This window comes from Pristiophorus japonicus, unplaced genomic scaffold (genome assembly GCF_044704955.1).
Source record: "Pristiophorus japonicus isolate sPriJap1 unplaced genomic scaffold, sPriJap1.hap1 HAP1_SCAFFOLD_391, whole genome shotgun sequence".
NCBI lineage: Eukaryota > Metazoa > Chordata > Chondrichthyes > Pristiophoridae > Pristiophorus > Pristiophorus japonicus.
Window position 1 is genome coordinate 289,770 of NW_027253772.1, and position 17,785 is coordinate 307,554.

A 17,785-nucleotide genomic window follows, 5' to 3' on the forward strand; every position below is an offset into this window, starting at 1 on the left:
AGACAGCAGTCAGTGTACAGATATCTCCCTGAGGGAGAGGGACTGAGAGACACCAGTCAGTGTACAGATATCTCCCTGAGGGAGAGGGACTGAGGGACACCAGTCAGTGTACAGATATCTCCCTGAGGGAGAGGGACTGAGAGACTCCAGTCAATGTACAGATATCTCCCTGAGAGAGGGGACTGAGAGACACCAGTCAGTGTACAGATATCTCCCTGAGGGAGAGAGACTGAGAGACACCAGTCAGTGTACAGATATCTCCCTGAGGGAGAGGGACTGAGAGACACCAGTCAGTGTACAGATATCTCCCTGAGGGAGAGGGGACTGAGAGACACCAGTCAGTGTACAGATATCTCCCTGAGGGAGAGGGGACTGAGAGACACCAGTCAGTGTACAGATATCTCCCTGAGGGAGAGGGTACTGAGAGACAGCAGTCAGTGTACAGATATATCCCTGAGGGAGAGGGACTGAGAGACACCAGTCAGTGTACAGATATCTCCCTGAGGGAGAGGGACTGAGAGACACCAGTCAGTGTACAGATATCTCCCTGAGGGAGAGAGGACTGAGAGACACCAGTCAGTGTACAGATATATCCCTGAGGGAGAGGGACTGAGAGACACCAGTCAGTGTACAGATATCTCCCTGAGGGAGAGGGACTGAGAGACACCAGTCAGTGTACAGATATCTCCCTGAGGGAGAGGGACTGAGGGACACCAGTCAGTGTACAGATATCTCCCTGAGGGAGAGGGGACTGAGAGACACCAGTCAGTGTACAGATATCTCCCTGAGGGAGAGGGACTGAGAGACACCAGTCAGTGTACAGATATCTCCCTGAGGGAGAGAGGACTGAGAGACACCAGTCAGTGTACAGATATATCCCTGAGGGAGAGGGACTGAGAGACACCAGTCAGTGTACAGATATCTCCCTGAGGGAGAGGGACTGAGAGACACCAGTCAGTGTACAGATATCTCCCTGAGGGAGAGAGGACTGAGAGACACCAGTCAGTGTACAGATATATCCCTGAGGGAGAGGGACTGAGAGACACCAGTCAGTGTACAGATAACTCCCTGAGGGAGAGGGGACTGAGAGACACCAGTCAGTGTACAGATAACTCCCTGAGGGAGAGGGGACTGAGAGACACCAGTCAGTGTACAGATATCTCCCTGAGGGAGAGGGTACTGAGAGACAGCAGTCAGTGTACAGATATATCCCTGAGGGAGAGGGACTGAGAGACACCAGTCAGTGTACAGATATCTCCCTGAGGGAGAGGGACTGAGAGACACCAGTCAGTGTACAGATATCTCCCTGAGGGAGAGAGGACTGAGAGACACCAGTCAGTGTACAGATATCTCCCTGAGGGAGAGGGACTGAGAGACACCAGTCAGTGTACAGATATCTCCCTGAGGGAGAGGGACTGAGGGACACCAGTCAGTGTACAGATATCTCCCTGAGGGAGAGGGGACTGAGAGACACCAGTCAGTGTACAGATATCTCCCTGAGGGAGAGGGACTGAGAGACACCAGTCAGTGTACAGATATCTCCCTGAGGGAGAGAGGACTGAGAGACACCAGTCAGTGTACAGATATATCCCTGAGGGAGAGGGACTGAGAGACACCAGTCAGTGTACAGATATCTCCCTGAGGGAGAGGGACTGAGAGACACCAGTCAGTGTACAGATATCTCCCTGAGGGAGAGAGGACTGAGAGACACCAGTCAGTGTACAGATATCTCCCTGAGGGAGAGGGACTGAGAGACACCAGTCAGTGTACAGATATCTCCCTGACGGAGAGGGACTGAGAGACAACAGTCAGTGTACAGATATCTCCCTGAGTGAGAGGGGACTGAGAGACACCAGTCAGTGTACAGATATCTCCCTGAGGGAGAGGGGACTGAGAGACACCAGTCAGTGTACAGATATCTCCCTGAGAGAGAGGGGACTGAGAGACACCAGTCAGTGTACAGATATCTCCCTGAGGGAGAGGGGACTGAGAGACACCAGTCAGTGTACAGATATCTCTCTGAGGGAGAGGGGACTGAGAGACACCAGTCAGTGTACAGATATCTCCCTGAGGGAGAGGGGACTGAGAGACACCAGTCAGTGTACAGATATCTCCCTGAGGGAGAGGGGACTGAGAGACACCAGTCAGTGTACAGATATCTCCCTGAGGGAGAGGGGACTGAGAGACACCAGTCAGTGTACAGATATCTCCCTGAGGGAGAGGGACTGAGAGACACCAGTCAGTGTACAGATATCTCCCTGAGGGAGAGGGACTGAGAGACACCAGTCAGTGTACAGATATCTCCCTGAGGGAGAGGGACTGAGAGACACCAGTCAGTGTACAGATATCTCCCTGAGGGAGAGGGACTGAGAGACACCAGTCAGTGTATAGATATCTCCCTGAGGGAGAGGGGACTGAGAGACATCAGTCAGTGTACAGATATCTCCCTGAGGGAGAGGGACTGAGAGACACCAGTCAGTGTACAGATATCTCCCTGAGGGAGAGGGACTGAGAGACACCAGTCAGTGTACAGATATCTCCCTGAGGGAGAGGGACTGAGAGACACCAGTCAGTGTATAGATATCTCCCTGAGGGAGAGGGACTGAGAGACACCAGTCAGTGTATAGATATCTCCCTGAGGGAGAGGGGACTGAGAGACATCAGTCAGTGTACAGATATCTCCCTGAGGGAGAGGGGACTGAGAGACACCAGTCAGTGTACAGATATCTCCCTGAGGGAGAGGGGACTGAGAGACACCGGTCAGTGTACAGATATCTCCCTGAGGGAGAGGGACTGAGAGACACCAGTCAGTGTACAGATATCTCCCTGAGGGAGAGGGGACTGAGAGACACCAGTCAGTGTACAGATATCTCCCTGAGGGAGAGGGAACTGAGAGACACCAGTCAGTGTACAGATATCTCCCTGAGGGAGAGGGGACTGAGAGACACCAGTCAGTGTGATTTGAAGATCTGTATTACCTTTTTAAGTGCTGCATCAAGTAGAGGAAAGTGTTCAGGTTCGGCTGGGGCAGTTGGTTCAGCAGTGATGTCATCCGCTTCTCCTTGGCAACGGGTTGTTCCAGAGCTGTGGATGGGGCAGAGTTGCTGGTGAAAGGGGGCAGGAATGGGACTGGTTTCCCCGTCCCCTTCCTCCCTGCTCTACTCCTCCCTATCTCTCCCGCCCACGGTGCTGTCTCCCACTTGGGCCCCAGGCTCCGCACTGTTCAGTCACCTGAGGACTCATTTTAAAAGTGGAATCTGGTCACCCTCGATTCAGAGCACCATTGGGTTTATTTTGGCCAGCGAACGTCAATTTCGCCCCGAGCGCGTGGCCAGGCCGGCAGCTATTCGACTGCACGGGGCCTCGCGGCCCAGCCCAATTCTCGGAGCCGCTCGCTGCTTGCGACCCTGGCCGTCGCGGTTACGTTAGTCATCCAAGAAAAGGCCTTGTGAAACTGACTCAGAGACGGTGAGTTCAAATCCCTTCGCGGCGGGCAAGAATTAATTTGTAACGATAAACCCAGGATAAAGGGACCATGAAACTGTCGGATTTGTCAGGGGCTATCGCATTGTAAGGGGATAAAATTGACCGTTTGGATAAAATTCGCTTATATGCATGTAAAACTTGCTGACAAATGGGTTTTAAAATGGGGAACAGCTAAAAAGCAAAGCTTGCTGGGAAATGAACCATCATAAGTGGCCAACAATATGTTGAACCCGAGCACCGGCTGACAGAAGATGGATACAGCACAGTCAGTACAGAACAATACTTACCAAGGACCGTAGAGAGTCATCATTATCATAAGCAGTCCCTCGGAATCGAGGAAGATTTGCTTCCGCTCTTAAAATGAGTTCTCAGGTGACTGAACAGTCCGATACGAGAGCCACAGTCCCTGTCACAGGTGGGACAGAGAGACGTTGAGGGAAGGGGAGGGTGGGACTGGTTTGCCGCACGCTCCTTCCGCTGCCTGTGCTTGGTTTCTGCACGCTCTCGGCGACGAGACACGAGGTGCTCAGCGCCCTCCCGGATGCACTTCCTCCACTGAGGGCGGACTGGTCTTTGGGCCCAGGGACTCCCAGGTGTCAGTGGGGATGTTGCACTTTATATCAGGGAGGGGCTTTGAGGGTGGTCCCTTGTAACGTTTCCTCTGCCCACCTTTGGCTCGTTTGCCGTGAAGGAGTTCCGAGTCGAGCAACTTGCTTTGGGGAGTCTCGTGTCTGGGGGGACATGCGGACAATGTGGCCCTGCCCAGCGGAGCTGGTCGAGTGTGGTCAGTGCTTCGATGCTGGGGATGTTGGCCTGGTCGAGGACGCTAACGTTGGTGCGTCTGTCCTCCCGGGGGATTTGCAGGATCTTGCGGAGACAGCGTTGGTGGTATCTCTCCAGCGACTTGAGGTGTCTACTGTATATGGTCCATGTCTCTGAGCCATACAGGAGGGCGGGTATCACCACAGCCCTGTAGACCATGAGCTCGGTGGTGGATTTGAGGGCCTGGTCTTCGAACACTCTTTCCCTCAGGCGTCCAGACGCTAGGCCAGACGCCTGCCAGACACGGCTGTGCGTCCGGCCCTGTCGACCCAGCCGAGGGAGGATCTCGGCCCTCCCGAGACCCCCCCCCCGCTGCCCAGACACTGGTGGCTGGAGGTGAATCCTGGTATCAGGGACAGTCGGTGGAGGAATGGTTCAGGAATCGATGCTCCTGAATGGGGTTTATTGGTCAGGCGGGTGTACGGTTGTATCGTGGTCACGTTACTTGTCCAGCAACATATTTGACCCTGAAATGAGCTTCCGACCACGTATCCACAACGTAACTAAACCTCCGTAACATCCCTGCCGAAGAGTGGAGGCAAGTCTTCCTCGATTCCGAGGGACTGCCGGTGATGACGATGATGATAATGAGTCATGTGTCTCACCTCCTGACTCCCCAAAGCCTTCCCACCATCGACAAGGCACAAGTCAGGAGTGTGATGGAACACTCTCCACTTGCCTGGATGAGTTGCAGCTCCAACAAACACTCGAGAAGCTCGACACCATCCAGGACAAAGCAGCCCCGCTCGATCGACACGCTCCCCACCACCTTCAACACTCACTCCCTCCACCACCGGCGCCCCCTGGCTGCAGTGTGTACCATCCACAAGATGCACCGTGGCAACTGGCCAAGGCTTCTCCGGCAGCAAACCCGCGGCCTCTACCGCCCAGAAGGTCAAGGGCAGCAGGTCCATGGGAACACCACCATCTCCACGTTCCCCTCCCAGTCACACACCATCCCCACTTGGGAAATATATCGGCCGTTCCTCCATCGTCGCTGGGTCACAATCCTGGAACTCCCTCCCTAACAGCACTGTGGGAGCACCTTCACCACACGGGACTGCAGCGGTTCAAGAAGGGGGCTCACCACGAGGGACGGGCGATAAATGCTGGGCCTTACCAGCGACGCCCACATGCTGAGAATTTATTGAAGAGAAAGGCAACTGGCCGACGGCCATCCCTCCCTGAGCGAATGGAGGGGCGTGGGGCGATCGGGCGGGAAAGTGCGGTCGAGGTCGAAGGTCAGCCGCGATCTCACTGAACGGCGGAGCAGGCTCGATGGGCCGAATGGCCGAATTCTGCTCCTCATTCTTCGTGTTCCTTATGAAACCTGCCGTCCCGACCCGGTCCGGGTCGACACGTGACTCCCGTCGCGCACCCAGGTGGTTGGACACCCCTTGTCTCCGGAAGGGGCCCAGCGAGGGGCAACTCGAGGGAATGGACAACAATCGGTCCGGCCAACGTCCCTGGGAACGAGCGACAGTAACGCGGTCTGGCTCACAACTATTTTAAAGTTCAAACATTGATACAAGTGCCCCCTTATTAGAGAGAGGGGGTGGGGGGGGGCACAAAAATCGACACAATTAACCAATTAAACTTTTGACAGTAAACGAATTCAAGTTAAAATTTGGTTGCCGGGGGCGACGACGCACTCCAGTCCCTCCGGCGCCCACCTCTCGCGGAAGGCCGTGAGCGTACCGGTGGACACCGCGTGCTCCATCTCCAGGGACACCCCTGGCTCGGATGTAACCGCGGACGAGAGGCGGGCAGTCGGGGCCTGAACGACCCCCTCGACCGCCCGCTGCCCGAACCGGCTGATGGCCCACCTTGGCCAGGCCCAGGAGCAGGCCTACGAGGAGGCCCTCGGACCTACCCGTTCCCCTCCGCACAGGGGTCCCCAAAGATCAGGAGAGTGGGACTGAAGTGCAAACCAGAATTTGAGGAGCAGCCCCTTCAGATATTGGAACAGGGGCTGCAACCTCGCACATAGACCCCAACTATTTACAATCTATATTAACGACTTGGAAGAAGGGACCGAGTGTAATGTAGCCAAGTTTGCTGACGATACAAAGATGGGAGGAAAAGCAATGTGTGAGGAGGACACAAAATATCTGTAAAAGGACATAGACAGGCTCAGTGAGTGGGCAAAAATTTGTCAGATGGAGTATAATGTTGGAAAGTGTGAGGTCATGCACTTTGGCAGAAAAAAAAATCAAAGAGCAAGTTATTATTTAAATGGAGAAAGATTACAAAGTGCCGCAGTACAGCGGGACCTGGGGGTTACTTGTGCATGAAACACAAAAGGTTAGTATGCAGGTACAGCAAGTGATCAGGAAGGGCCAATGGTATCTTGGCCTTTATTGCAAAGGGGGATAGAGTATAAAAGCAGAGAAGTCCTGCTCCAGTTATACAGGGTATTGGTGAGGCCACACCTGGAGTACTGCGTGCAGTTTTGGTCTCCGTATTTACGAAAGGATACACTTGCTTTGGAGGCAGTTCAGAGAAGGTTCACTCGGTTGATTCCGGGGATGAGGGGGTTGACTTATGAGGAAAGGTTGAGGAGGTTGGGGCCTCTACTCATTGGAATTCAGAAGAATGAGAGGTGATCTTATCGAAACGTATCAGATTATGAGGGGGCTCGACAAGGTGGATGCAGAGAGGATGTTCCCTCTGATGGGGGAGACTAGAACTAGGGGGCATGGTCTTAGAACAAGGGGCCGCCCATTTAAAACTGAGATGAGGAGGAATTTCTTCTCTCGGAGGGTTGTAAATCTGTGGAATTCTCTGCCCCAGAGAGCTGTGGAGGCTGGGACATTGAATATATTTAAGGTGGAGATAGACAGTTTCTTAACCGATAAGGGGATAAGGGGGCGGGCGGGGAAGTGGAGCTGAGTCCATGATCGGATCAGCCATGATGGTATTGAATGGCGGAGCAGGCTCGAGGGGCCGAATGGCCGACTCCTGCTCCTATTTCTGATGTTCTTATTTATCCCGACTCTCAGTGCATCCACCTACCCACAGCGTCCACAAAGGAGGGAATGAGCCCATCGGTGAGCAGAGGCTCGGGCAGCTCCCGCAGGTACAGCTTCAGCGTTCCGGCCACCACATGAATGTCGCAGTCCCTCAGTCTGGCCAAGGCCTCTCTGCCATCTGTGCGGGGAGCGGGGAGAAAAGGAGCAGGGATCAGATTGGAAACATCGAGCCTGGCCCCGTCCGTCCTCCTGCCCACTGTCACTCGCTCCGTCTCAGAGTCAGAGGTCCCGGCTTCCAGTCTCACCCCACAGATCCAAGGCCCAGATTCCCCGGGCCCAACATTCAGGGGTCGGCAGTGCTGTCGGAGGGGCAGTACTGAGGGAGCGCCGCACTGTCGGAGGGGCAGTACTGAGGGAGTGCCGCACTGTCGGAGGGGCAGTACTGAGGGAGTGCCGCACTGTCGGAGGGGCAGTACTGAGGGAGTGCCGCGCTGTCGGAGGGGCAGTACTGAGGGAGCGCCGCACTGTGGGAGGGACAGTACTGAGGGAGTGCCGCACTGTCGGAGGGGCAGTACTGAGGGAGCACCGCACTGTCGGAGGGGCAGTACTGAGGGAGTGCCGCACTGTCGGAGGGGCAGTACTGAGGGAGTGCCGCACTGTCGGAGGGGCAGTACTGAGGGAGTGCCGCACTGTCGGAGGGGCAGTACTGAGGGAGTGCCGCACTGTCGGAGGGGCAGTACTGAGGGAGCGCCGCACTGTCGGAGGGGCAGTACTGAGGGAGTGCCGCACTGTCGGAGGGGCAGTACTGAGGGAGAGCCGCACTGTCGGAGGGGCAGTACTGAGGGAGTGCCGCACTGTCGGAGGGGCAGTACTGAGGGAGTGCCGCACTGTCGGAGGGGCAGTACTGAGGGAGCGCCGCACTGTCGGAGGGGCAGTACTGAGGGAGAGCTGCACTGTCGGAGGGGCAGTACTGAGGGAGAGCCGCACTGTCGGAGGGGCAGTACTGAGGGAGAGCCGCACTGTCAGAGGGGCGGTACTGAGGGAGAGCCGCACTGTCAGAGGGGCGGTACTGAGGGAGAGCCGCACTGTCAGAGGGGCGGTACTGAGGGAGAGCCGCACTGTCAGAGGGGCAGTACTGAGGGAGAGCCGCACTGTGGGAGGGGCAGTTTCTCGGATGAGACATTAAAGCTGAGGGTTTGACCTGCTCTCTGAGGTGGAATGTAAATGGCGGCACATCACTTTCCTCCCGTCATCGTCGCCAAACCCTTTTGTCTTTATTTCAGACTTGCCAGATGGTTGGGGCGTCCAGCCGGCCAAGGGAGGCCTCACCCAACGCGACAAGTTGGCTGTGCCACGTGCGGGGGCGGGGTGGTGAAGGGGCATTGAAAGCCGGTGGGCTATTCGACCGTGACGGTCATCGCCAACAAGCCTGCCGGAGTTCCGGGGGAGGGTGGGGAGTGGTACCATCGGAACGCGGGGTACCTGCAGACGGGCGAACCGATCGGGCGGCAGTGCCTAGTCACCCATCGCACTCACCGCTGTCAAAGGCCGCCTTCAGCATCTGCACATCGGTCGCGATGCCGGACACTCGGTAGATTCCCAGCTCGTCCAGGCCGCGTCTCTCCACGTCCTCCACGCAGTGCCGCACGATGAGAGGGATCCGGCTACGGTCCCGGCTGCCCGGGAGAGGCAGCGAGACGGGAGAGAAGGAGACAGAACAGATCGGAGTTAATCAGATTTGCTACAGTGGGAGTGAATGGGAAGGGGTTGGGTCCATTGGGATTGTGTACAGTGGGAGTGAATGGGAAGGGGTTGGGTCCATTGGGATTGTGTACAGTGGGAGTGAATGGGAAGGGGTTGGGTCCATTGGGATTGTGTACAGTGGGAGTGAATGGGAAGGGGTTGGGTCCATTGGGATTGTGTACAGTGGGAGTGAATGGGAAGGGGTTGGGTCCATTGGGATTGTGTACAGTGGGAGTGAATGGGAAGGGGTTGGGTCCATTGGGATTGTGTACAGTGGGAGTGAATGGGAAGGGGTTGGGTCCATTGGGATTGTGTACAGTGGGAGTGAATGGGAAGGGGTTGGGTCCATTGGGATTGTGTACAGTGGGAGTGAATGGGAAGGGGTTGGGTCCATTGGGATTGTGTACAGTGGGAGTGAATGGGAAGGGGTTGAATCCATTGGGATTGTGTACAGTGGGAGTGAATGGGAAGGGGTTGAGTCCATTGGGATTGTGTACAGTGGGAGTGAATGGGAAGGGGTTGAGTCCATTGGGATTGTGTACAGTGGGAGTGAATGGGAAGGGGTTGAGTCCATTGAGATTGTGTACAGTGGGAGTGAATGGGAAGGGGTTGAGTCCATTGGGATTGTGTACAGTGGGAGTGAATGGGAAGGGGTTGAGTCCATTGGGATTGTGTACAGTGGGAGTGAATGGGAAGGGCACTTGGATCCATTGGGATTATGGGAGTGAAGGGGAAGGGGAGTTGGTACCATTGAGATTGTGGGAGTGAATGGGAGGGGGAGTTGGGTCAATTGGGATTGTGGGAATGAATGGGAAGGGTAGTCGGGGCCATTGGGATTGTGGGAATCAATGGGAAGGGTAGTCGGGGCCATTGGGATTGTGGGAGTGAATGGGAAGGGGAGTTAGGATGACTGGGATTGAGGGAGTGAATGGGAAGGGGAGCTGGGATGACTGGGATTGAGGGAGTGAATGGGAAGGGGAGCTGGGACGACTGGGATTGAGGGAGTGAATGGGAAGGGTAGTCGGGGCCATTGGGATTGTGGGAGTGAATGGGAAGGGGAGCTGGGACCACTGGGATTGAGGGAGTGAATGGGAAGGGGAGTTGGGACGACTGGGATTGTGGGAGTGAATGGGAAGGGGATTTGGGACCACTGGGATTGTGGGAGTGAATGGGAAGGGGAGTTGGAACGACTGGGATTGTGGGAGTGAATGGGAAGGGGAGTTGGGACGACTGGGATTGAGGGAGTGAATGGGAAGGGGAGTTGGGACGACTGGGATTGAGGGAGTGAATGGGAAGGGGAGCTGGGACGATTGGGATTGTGGGAGTGAATGGGAAGGGGAGCTGGGACGACTGGGATTGAGGGAGTGAATGGGAAGGGGAGCTGGGATGACTGGGATTGAGGGAGTGAATGGGAAGGGGAGCTGGGACGACTGGGATTGAGGGAGTGAATGGGAAGGGTAGTCGGGGCCATTGGGATTGTGGGAGTGAATGGGAAGGGGAGCTGGGACCACTGGGATTGAGGGAGTGAATGGGAAGGGGAGTTGGGACGACTGGGATTGTGGGAGTGAATGGGAAGGGGATTTGGGACCACTGGGATTGTGGGAGTGAATGGGAAGGGGAGTTGGAACGACTGGGATTGTGGGAGTGAATGGGAAGGGGAGTTGGGACGACTGGGATTGAGGGAGTGAATGGGAAGGGGAGTTGGGACGACTGGGATTGAGGGAGTGAATGGGAAGGGGAGCTGGGACGATTGGGATTGTGGGAGTGAATGGGAAGGGGAGCTGGGACGACTGGGATTGTGGGATTGAATGGGAAGGGGAGCTGGGATGACTGGGATTGAGGGAGTGAATGGGAAGGGGAGTTGGGACGACTGGGATTGTGGGAGTGAATGAGAAGGGGAGCTGGGATGACTGGGATTGAGGGAGTGAATGGGAAAGGGTGTTGGGATGACTGGGATTGTGGGAGTGAATGGGAAGGGGTGTTGGGACGACTGGGATTGAGGGAGTAAATGGGAAGGGGTGTTGGGACGACTGGGATTGAGGGAGTGAATGGGAAGGGGAGCTGGGATGACTGGGATTGAGGGAGTGAATGGGAAGGGGAGCTGGGATGACTGGGATTGAGGGAGTGAATGGGAAGGGGAGCTGGGACCACTGGGATTGAGGGAGTGAATGGGAAGGGGAGCTGGGACGACTGGGATTGAGGGAGTGAATGGGAAGGGGAGCTGGGACCACTGGGATTGTGGGAGTGAATAGGAAGGGGATCTGGGACGACTGGGATTCAGACAGTGAATGGGAAGGGGAGCTGGGACGACTGGGATTCAGACAGTGAATGGGAAGGGGAGCTGGGAACACTGGGATTGAGGGAGTGAATGGGAAGGGGAGTTGGGACCACTGGGATTCAGACAGTGAATGGGAAGGGGAGCTGGGACGACTGGGATTGAGGGAGTGAATGGGAAGGGGAGCTGGGACGACTGGGATTGTGGGAGTGAATGGGAAGGGGAGTTGGGCCCACTGGGATTCAGACAGTGAATGGGAAGGGGAGCTGGGACCTCTGGGATTCAGACAGTGAATGGGAAGGGGAGCTGGGACCACTGGGATTGTTCTCACACTGTAAGGAGCCGGGGCCTGTACTCGGTCGGCCCCTGTTTCTCTGCGTGTGGGCGGGATCAGTACTCACTATGTGACGATGCTGATGGGAACACCAAAGATCCCGCGTGGAGCACCGGTCAGTTGGTCCAGTTGGCTGAGGCTCTGGTGCAGGTACTTCATGGAGCAGTTCAGCTCGTGCTGGGAAATGGGAGGAGAGTGGGAATCACTGAGGGCAGAGTGGTAACCCGCCCCTCACACCGCCCCCACCCCCCCTCCACCCCAGCGGGCGACCCCGCCCGCTCCAGTCCGCAAACTGGGCCACGAGCGGACATCTCCCGTGGGCATCTCCTTGGGGCGCCCATGGTGGGACGTGTGCCAGGGGGCTTCATCACATGGCCTCCTGCCTCGGCCCCAAGCACCCCCCGCCATTGGTCGCCCGAACGGCCCGTGCTCGCGGAGCATGTCCCCCGCCTTCCCAGGCCAATCGGATGGTGGGCTGGGCGAGTGGTTCCTCCTCAAACTCTCAGGCCAGCGACCACTTTGTCCCGCTATTCTTCACAAGGGCAAAGTGCTAGAGCTCCACCTAGAGGGTGACTGATGTAATAACAACCAACGCAAGATCCGACAAATCCCCTGGGAGGACAGACATAGAAACATAGACAATAGGTGCAGGAGCAGGCCATTCGGCCCTTCGAGCCTGCACCGCCATTCAATAAGATCATGGCTGATCATTCACCTCAGTACCCCTTTCCTGCTTTCTCTCCATACCCCTTGATCCCTTTAGCCGTAAGGGCCACATCTAACTCCCTCTTGAATATATCTAACGAACTGGCCTCAACAACTCTCTGTGGTAGAGAATTCCACAGGTTCACAATTCTCTGGGTGAAGAAGTTTCTCCTCATCTCGGTCCTAAATGGCTTACCCCTTATCCTTAGACTGTGTCCCCTGGTTCTGGACTTCCCCAACATTGGGAACATTCTTCCTGCATCTAACCTGTCCCGTCCCGTCAGAATTTTATATGTTTCTATGAGATCCCCTCTCATTCTTCTAAATTCCAGTGAATATAAGCCTAGTCGATCCAGGCTCTCGTCATATGTCAGTCCTGCCATCCCGGGAATCAGTCTGGTGAACCTTCGCTGCACTCCCTCAATAGCAAGAATGTCCTTCCTCAGATTAGGAGACCAAAACTGTACACAATACTCCAGGTGTGGCCTCACCAAGGCCCTGTACAACTGTAGCAACACCTCCCTGCCCCTGTACTCAAATCTCCTCGCTACGAAGGCCAACATGCCATTTGCCTTCTTCACCGCCTGCTGTACCTGCATGCCAACTTTCAGTGACTGATGTACCATGACACCCAGGTCTCGTTGCCCCTCCCCTTTTCCTAATCTGTCACCATTCAGATAATATTCTGCCTTCCTGTTTTTGTCACTAAAATGGATAACCTCACATTTATCCACATTATACTGCATCTGCCATGTATTTGCCCACTCACCTAACCTGTCCAAATCACCCTGCAGCCTCTTAGCATCCTCCTCACAGCTCACACCGCCACCCAGCTTAGTGTCATCTGCAAACTTGGAGATATTACCTTCTCTGCTCCAAGGAGAACAACCCCAGCTTCTCCAATCTCCCCACATAACTGAAGGCCCTCGGTAACGTGGCAACTCTGCAATTCCCGGAGACTCGCGGACATTCGGGGTTTGGGTCTGACAGGGCCCACGGCCCTTGATCTCCGGGTCAAACATTTACTTGCAGTGCTGGCACTCCGTCAGCAGATGGCAGCCTAACCGGGGCCTAAGGTAAAGGCTCCCAAACACCAGGCCGAATCGCCAACCATCGAACTGTCAAAGCACCAATCGCCCACCGAGACCACGGCAAAGGAGGCGTCTTACCCCATTCATCCTGATTAAACTCTCCTTCCACTCCTTAGATTGTAGGTTCTTGGGGTTGAGCTATCAGTGAAGGAAAACAACAGATGAGAAATCAGTCAACAAAACTCCAGAGACTGTGGGGAGAAGAAAAGAGCTTCTATACACAACAGAAAACCCGGCACATGATTTATAGACTGGAATCTAATCGAGGGGTTCAGGGGTTTATATATAGAATAACAGATACCCGGGAGTGAGTTACAGACTGGAATCTAATCGAGGGGTTCAGGGGTTTATATATAGAATAACAGATACCCGGGAGTGAGTTACAGGCTGGAATCTAATCGAGGGGTTCAGGGGTTTATATATAGAATAACAGATACCCGGGAATGAGTTACAGGCTGGAATTTAATCGAGGGGTTCAGGGGTTTATATATAGAATAACAGATACCCGGGAATGAGTTACAGGCTGGAATCTAATCGAGGGGTTCAGGGGTTTATATATAGAATAACAGATACCCGGGAATGAGTTACAGGCTGGAATCTAATCGAGGGGTTCGGGGGTTTATATATAGAATAACAGATACCCGGGAGTGAGTTACAGGCTGGAATCTAATCGAGGGGTTCGGGGGGTTTATATATAGAATAACAGATACCCGGGATTGAGTTACAGGCTGGAATCTAATCGAGGGGCTCGGAGGGGTTCATATATAGAATAACAGATACCCGGGAGTGAGTTACAGACTGGAATCTAATCGAGGGGTTCAGGGGTTTATATATAGAATAACAGATACCCGGGAGTGAGTTACAGGCTGGAATCTAATCGAGGGGTTCAGGGGTTTATATATAGAATAACAGATACCCGGGAGTGAGTTACAGGCTGGAATCTAATCGAGGGGTTCGGGGGGTTTATATATAGAATAACAGATACCCGGGAGTGAGTTACAGACTGGAATCTAATCGAGGGGTTCAGGGGTTTATATATAGAATAACAGATACCCGGGAGTGAGTTACAGGCTGGAATCTAATCGAGGGGTTCAGGGGTTTATATATAGAATAACAGATACCCGGGAGTGAGTTACAGGCTGGAATCTAATCGAGGGGTTCAGGGGTTTATATATAGAACAGATACCTGGGAGTGAGTTACAGGCTGGAATCTAAACGAGGGGCTCGGGGGTTTATATATAGAACAGATACCTGGGAGTGAGTTACAGGCTGGAATCTAATCGAGGGGCTCGGAGGGGTTTATATGTGGAATAACAGATACCCGGGAATGAGTTACAGGCTGGAATATAATCGAGGGGTTCGGGGGTTTATATATAGAATAACAGATACCCGGGAGTGAGTTACAGGCTGGAATCTAATCGAGGGGTTCGGGGGGTTTATATATAGAATAACAGATACCCGGAGTGAGTTACAGGCTGGAATCTAATCGAGGGGCTCAGAGGGGTTCATATATAGAAAAACAGATACCCGGGAGTGAGTTACAGGCTGGAATCTAATCGAGGGGTTGTGGGGGTTTATATATAGAATAACAGATACCCGGAGTGAGTTACAGGCTGGAATCTAATCGAGGGGCTCAGAGGGGTTTATATATAGAATAACAGATACCCGGGAGAGTGTTACAGGCTGGAATCTAATCGAAGGGTTCGGGGGGTTTATATATAGAATAACAGATACCCGGGAGTGAGTTACAGGCTGGAATCTAATCGAGGGGTTCGGGGCGTTTATATATAGAATAACAGATACCCGGGAGTGAGTTACAGGCTGGAATCTAATCGAGGGGTTCGGGGGGTTTATATATAGAATAACAGATACCCGGAGTGAGTTACAGGCTGGAATCTAATCGAGGGGCTCAGAGGGGTTTATATATAGAATAACAGATACCCGGGAGAGTGTTACAGGCTGGAATCTAATCGAAGGGTTCGGGGGGTTTATATATAGAATAACAGATACCCGGGAGTGAGTTACAGGCTGGAATCTAATCGAGGGGTTCGGGGCGTTTATATATAGAATAACAGACACCCAGGAGTGAATTACAGGCTGCAATCTAATCGAGGGGTTCGGGGGATTTATATATAGAATAACAGATACCCGGGAGTGAGTTACAGGCTGGAATCTAATCGAGGGGTTCGGGGGTTTATATATAGAATAACAGATACTCGGGAGTCAGTTACAGGCTAGAATCTAATCGAGGGGTTCGGGGGTTTATATATAGAATAACCGATACCCAGGAGTGAGTTACAGACTGGAATCTAATCGAGGGGTTCGGGGGGGTTTATATATAGAATAACAGATACCCGGGAGTGAGTTACAGGCTGGAATCTAATCGAGGAGTTCGGGGGTTTATATGTGGAATAACCGATACCTGGGAGTGAGTTACAGGCTGGAATCTAATCGAGGGGTTCGGGGGTTTATATATAGGATAACAGATACCTGGGAGTGAGTTACAGACTGGAATCTAATCGAGGGATTCGGGGGTTTATATATAGAATAACAGATACCTGGGAGTGAGTTACAGACTGGAATCTAATCGATGGATTCGGGGGTTTATATATAGGATAACAGATACCTGGGAGTGAGTTACAGACTGGAATCTACTCGACGGGTTCGGGGGGTTTATATATAGAATAACAGATACCCGGGAGTGAGTTACAGGCTGGAATCTAATCGAGGGGTTTGGGGGGGGTTTATATATAGGATAACCGATACCCAGGAGTGAGTTACAAGCTGGAATCTAATCGAGGGGTTCGGGGGGGGGTTTATATATAGGATAACAGATATCCGGGAGTTAGTCATCGACTGGAATCTAATCGAGGGGTTCTGGGGTTTATATATAGAATAACCGATACCCGGGAGTGAGTTACAGGCTGGAATATAATCGAAGGATTCGGGTTTTATATATACAATAACAGATACCCGAGAGTGAGTTACAGGCTGGAATCTAATCGAGGGGATCGGGGAGTTTATATATAGAATAACAGATACCCGGGAGTGAGTTACAGGCTGGAATCTAATCGAGGGATTCGGGGGGTTTATATACAGAATAACAGAAACCCGGGCGTGAGTTACAGGCTAGAATCTAATCGAGGGGTTCGGGGGATTTATATATAGAATAACAGATACCCGGGAGTGGGTTATAGGATGGAATCTAATCGAGGGGTTTGGGGTATTATATGTAGAATAATAGATACCCGGTAGTGAGTTACAGACTGGAATCTAATCGAGGGGTTCAGGGGGTTTTATATATCGAATAACAGATACCCGGTAGTGAGTTACAGACTGGAATCTAATCGAGGGGTTCAGGGGGTTTTATATATCGAATAACAGATACCCGGTAATGAGTTACAGGCTGGAATCTAATCGAGGGGTTCGGAGGTTTATATATAGAATAACAGATACCCGGGAGTGAGTTACAGGCTGGAATCTAATCGAGGGGTTCGGGGGTTTATATATAGAATAACTGATACCCGAGAGTGAGTTACAGGCTGGAATCAAATCGAGGGTTTCGTGGGTTTATATATAGAACAACAGATACCCGGGAGTGAGTTACAGACTGGAATCTAATCGATGGGTTCAGGGGGTTTATATATAGAATAACAGATACCCGGGAGTGAGTTACAGGCAGCAATATAATCAAGGGGTTCGGGGGGTTTATATATAGAATAACGGATACCCGGGAGTGAGTTACAGGCTGGAATCTAATCGAGGGGTTCGGGGGGTTTATATATAGAATAACAGATACCCGATTGTGAGTTACAGGCTGGAATCTAATCGAGGGGTTCAGGGGTGTTATATATAGAATAACAGATACCCGAGAGTGTTACAGGCTGGAATCTGATCGAGGGTTTTGCGGGGTTTATATATAGAATATCAGATACCCGGGAGTGAGTTACAGGCTGGAATCTAATCGAGGGGTTCGGGGGGTTTATATATAGAATAACAGATACCCGGGAGTGAGTTACAGATTGGAATCTAATCGAGGGATTCGGGGGGTTTATATATAGAATAACAAATAGCCGGGAGTGAGTTACAGGCTGGAATCTAATCAATGAATTTCGGGGTTTATATATAGAATAACAGATACCTGGGAGTGGGTTACAGGATGGAATCTAATCGAGGGGTTTGGGGGATTTATATACAGAATAACAGATACCCGGGAGTGAGTTACAGGCTGGAATCTAATCGAGGGGTTCAGGGGGTTTTATATATCAAATAACAGATACCCAGGAGTGAGTTACAGGCTGGAATCAAATCGAGGGTTTCGGGGGTTTATATATAGAATAACAGATACCCGGGAGTG

At 52.9% G+C, this 17,785-nt stretch overlaps 1 protein-coding gene across 1 annotated transcript in view; it reads right to left on the reverse strand.

The window, feature by feature from the left end:
- Positions 1-17,785, reverse strand: part of LOC139250568 (active breakpoint cluster region-related protein-like) — a 76,775-nt gene that overhangs the window by 8,222 nt on the left and 50,768 nt on the right. Inside the window, exons 6-10 of the mRNA XM_070872962.1 lie at positions 13,507-13,566; positions 11,700-11,809; positions 8,817-8,956; positions 7,324-7,458; positions 2,979-3,084 (exon numbers count right to left, since the gene is read on the reverse strand). Of these exons, the coding sequence (XP_070729063.1) occupies positions 2,979-3,084; positions 7,324-7,458; positions 8,817-8,956; positions 11,700-11,809; positions 13,507-13,566 (551 nt within the window). The remainder of the gene's footprint in view (positions 1-2,978; positions 3,085-7,323; positions 7,459-8,816; positions 8,957-11,699; positions 11,810-13,506; positions 13,567-17,785) is intronic.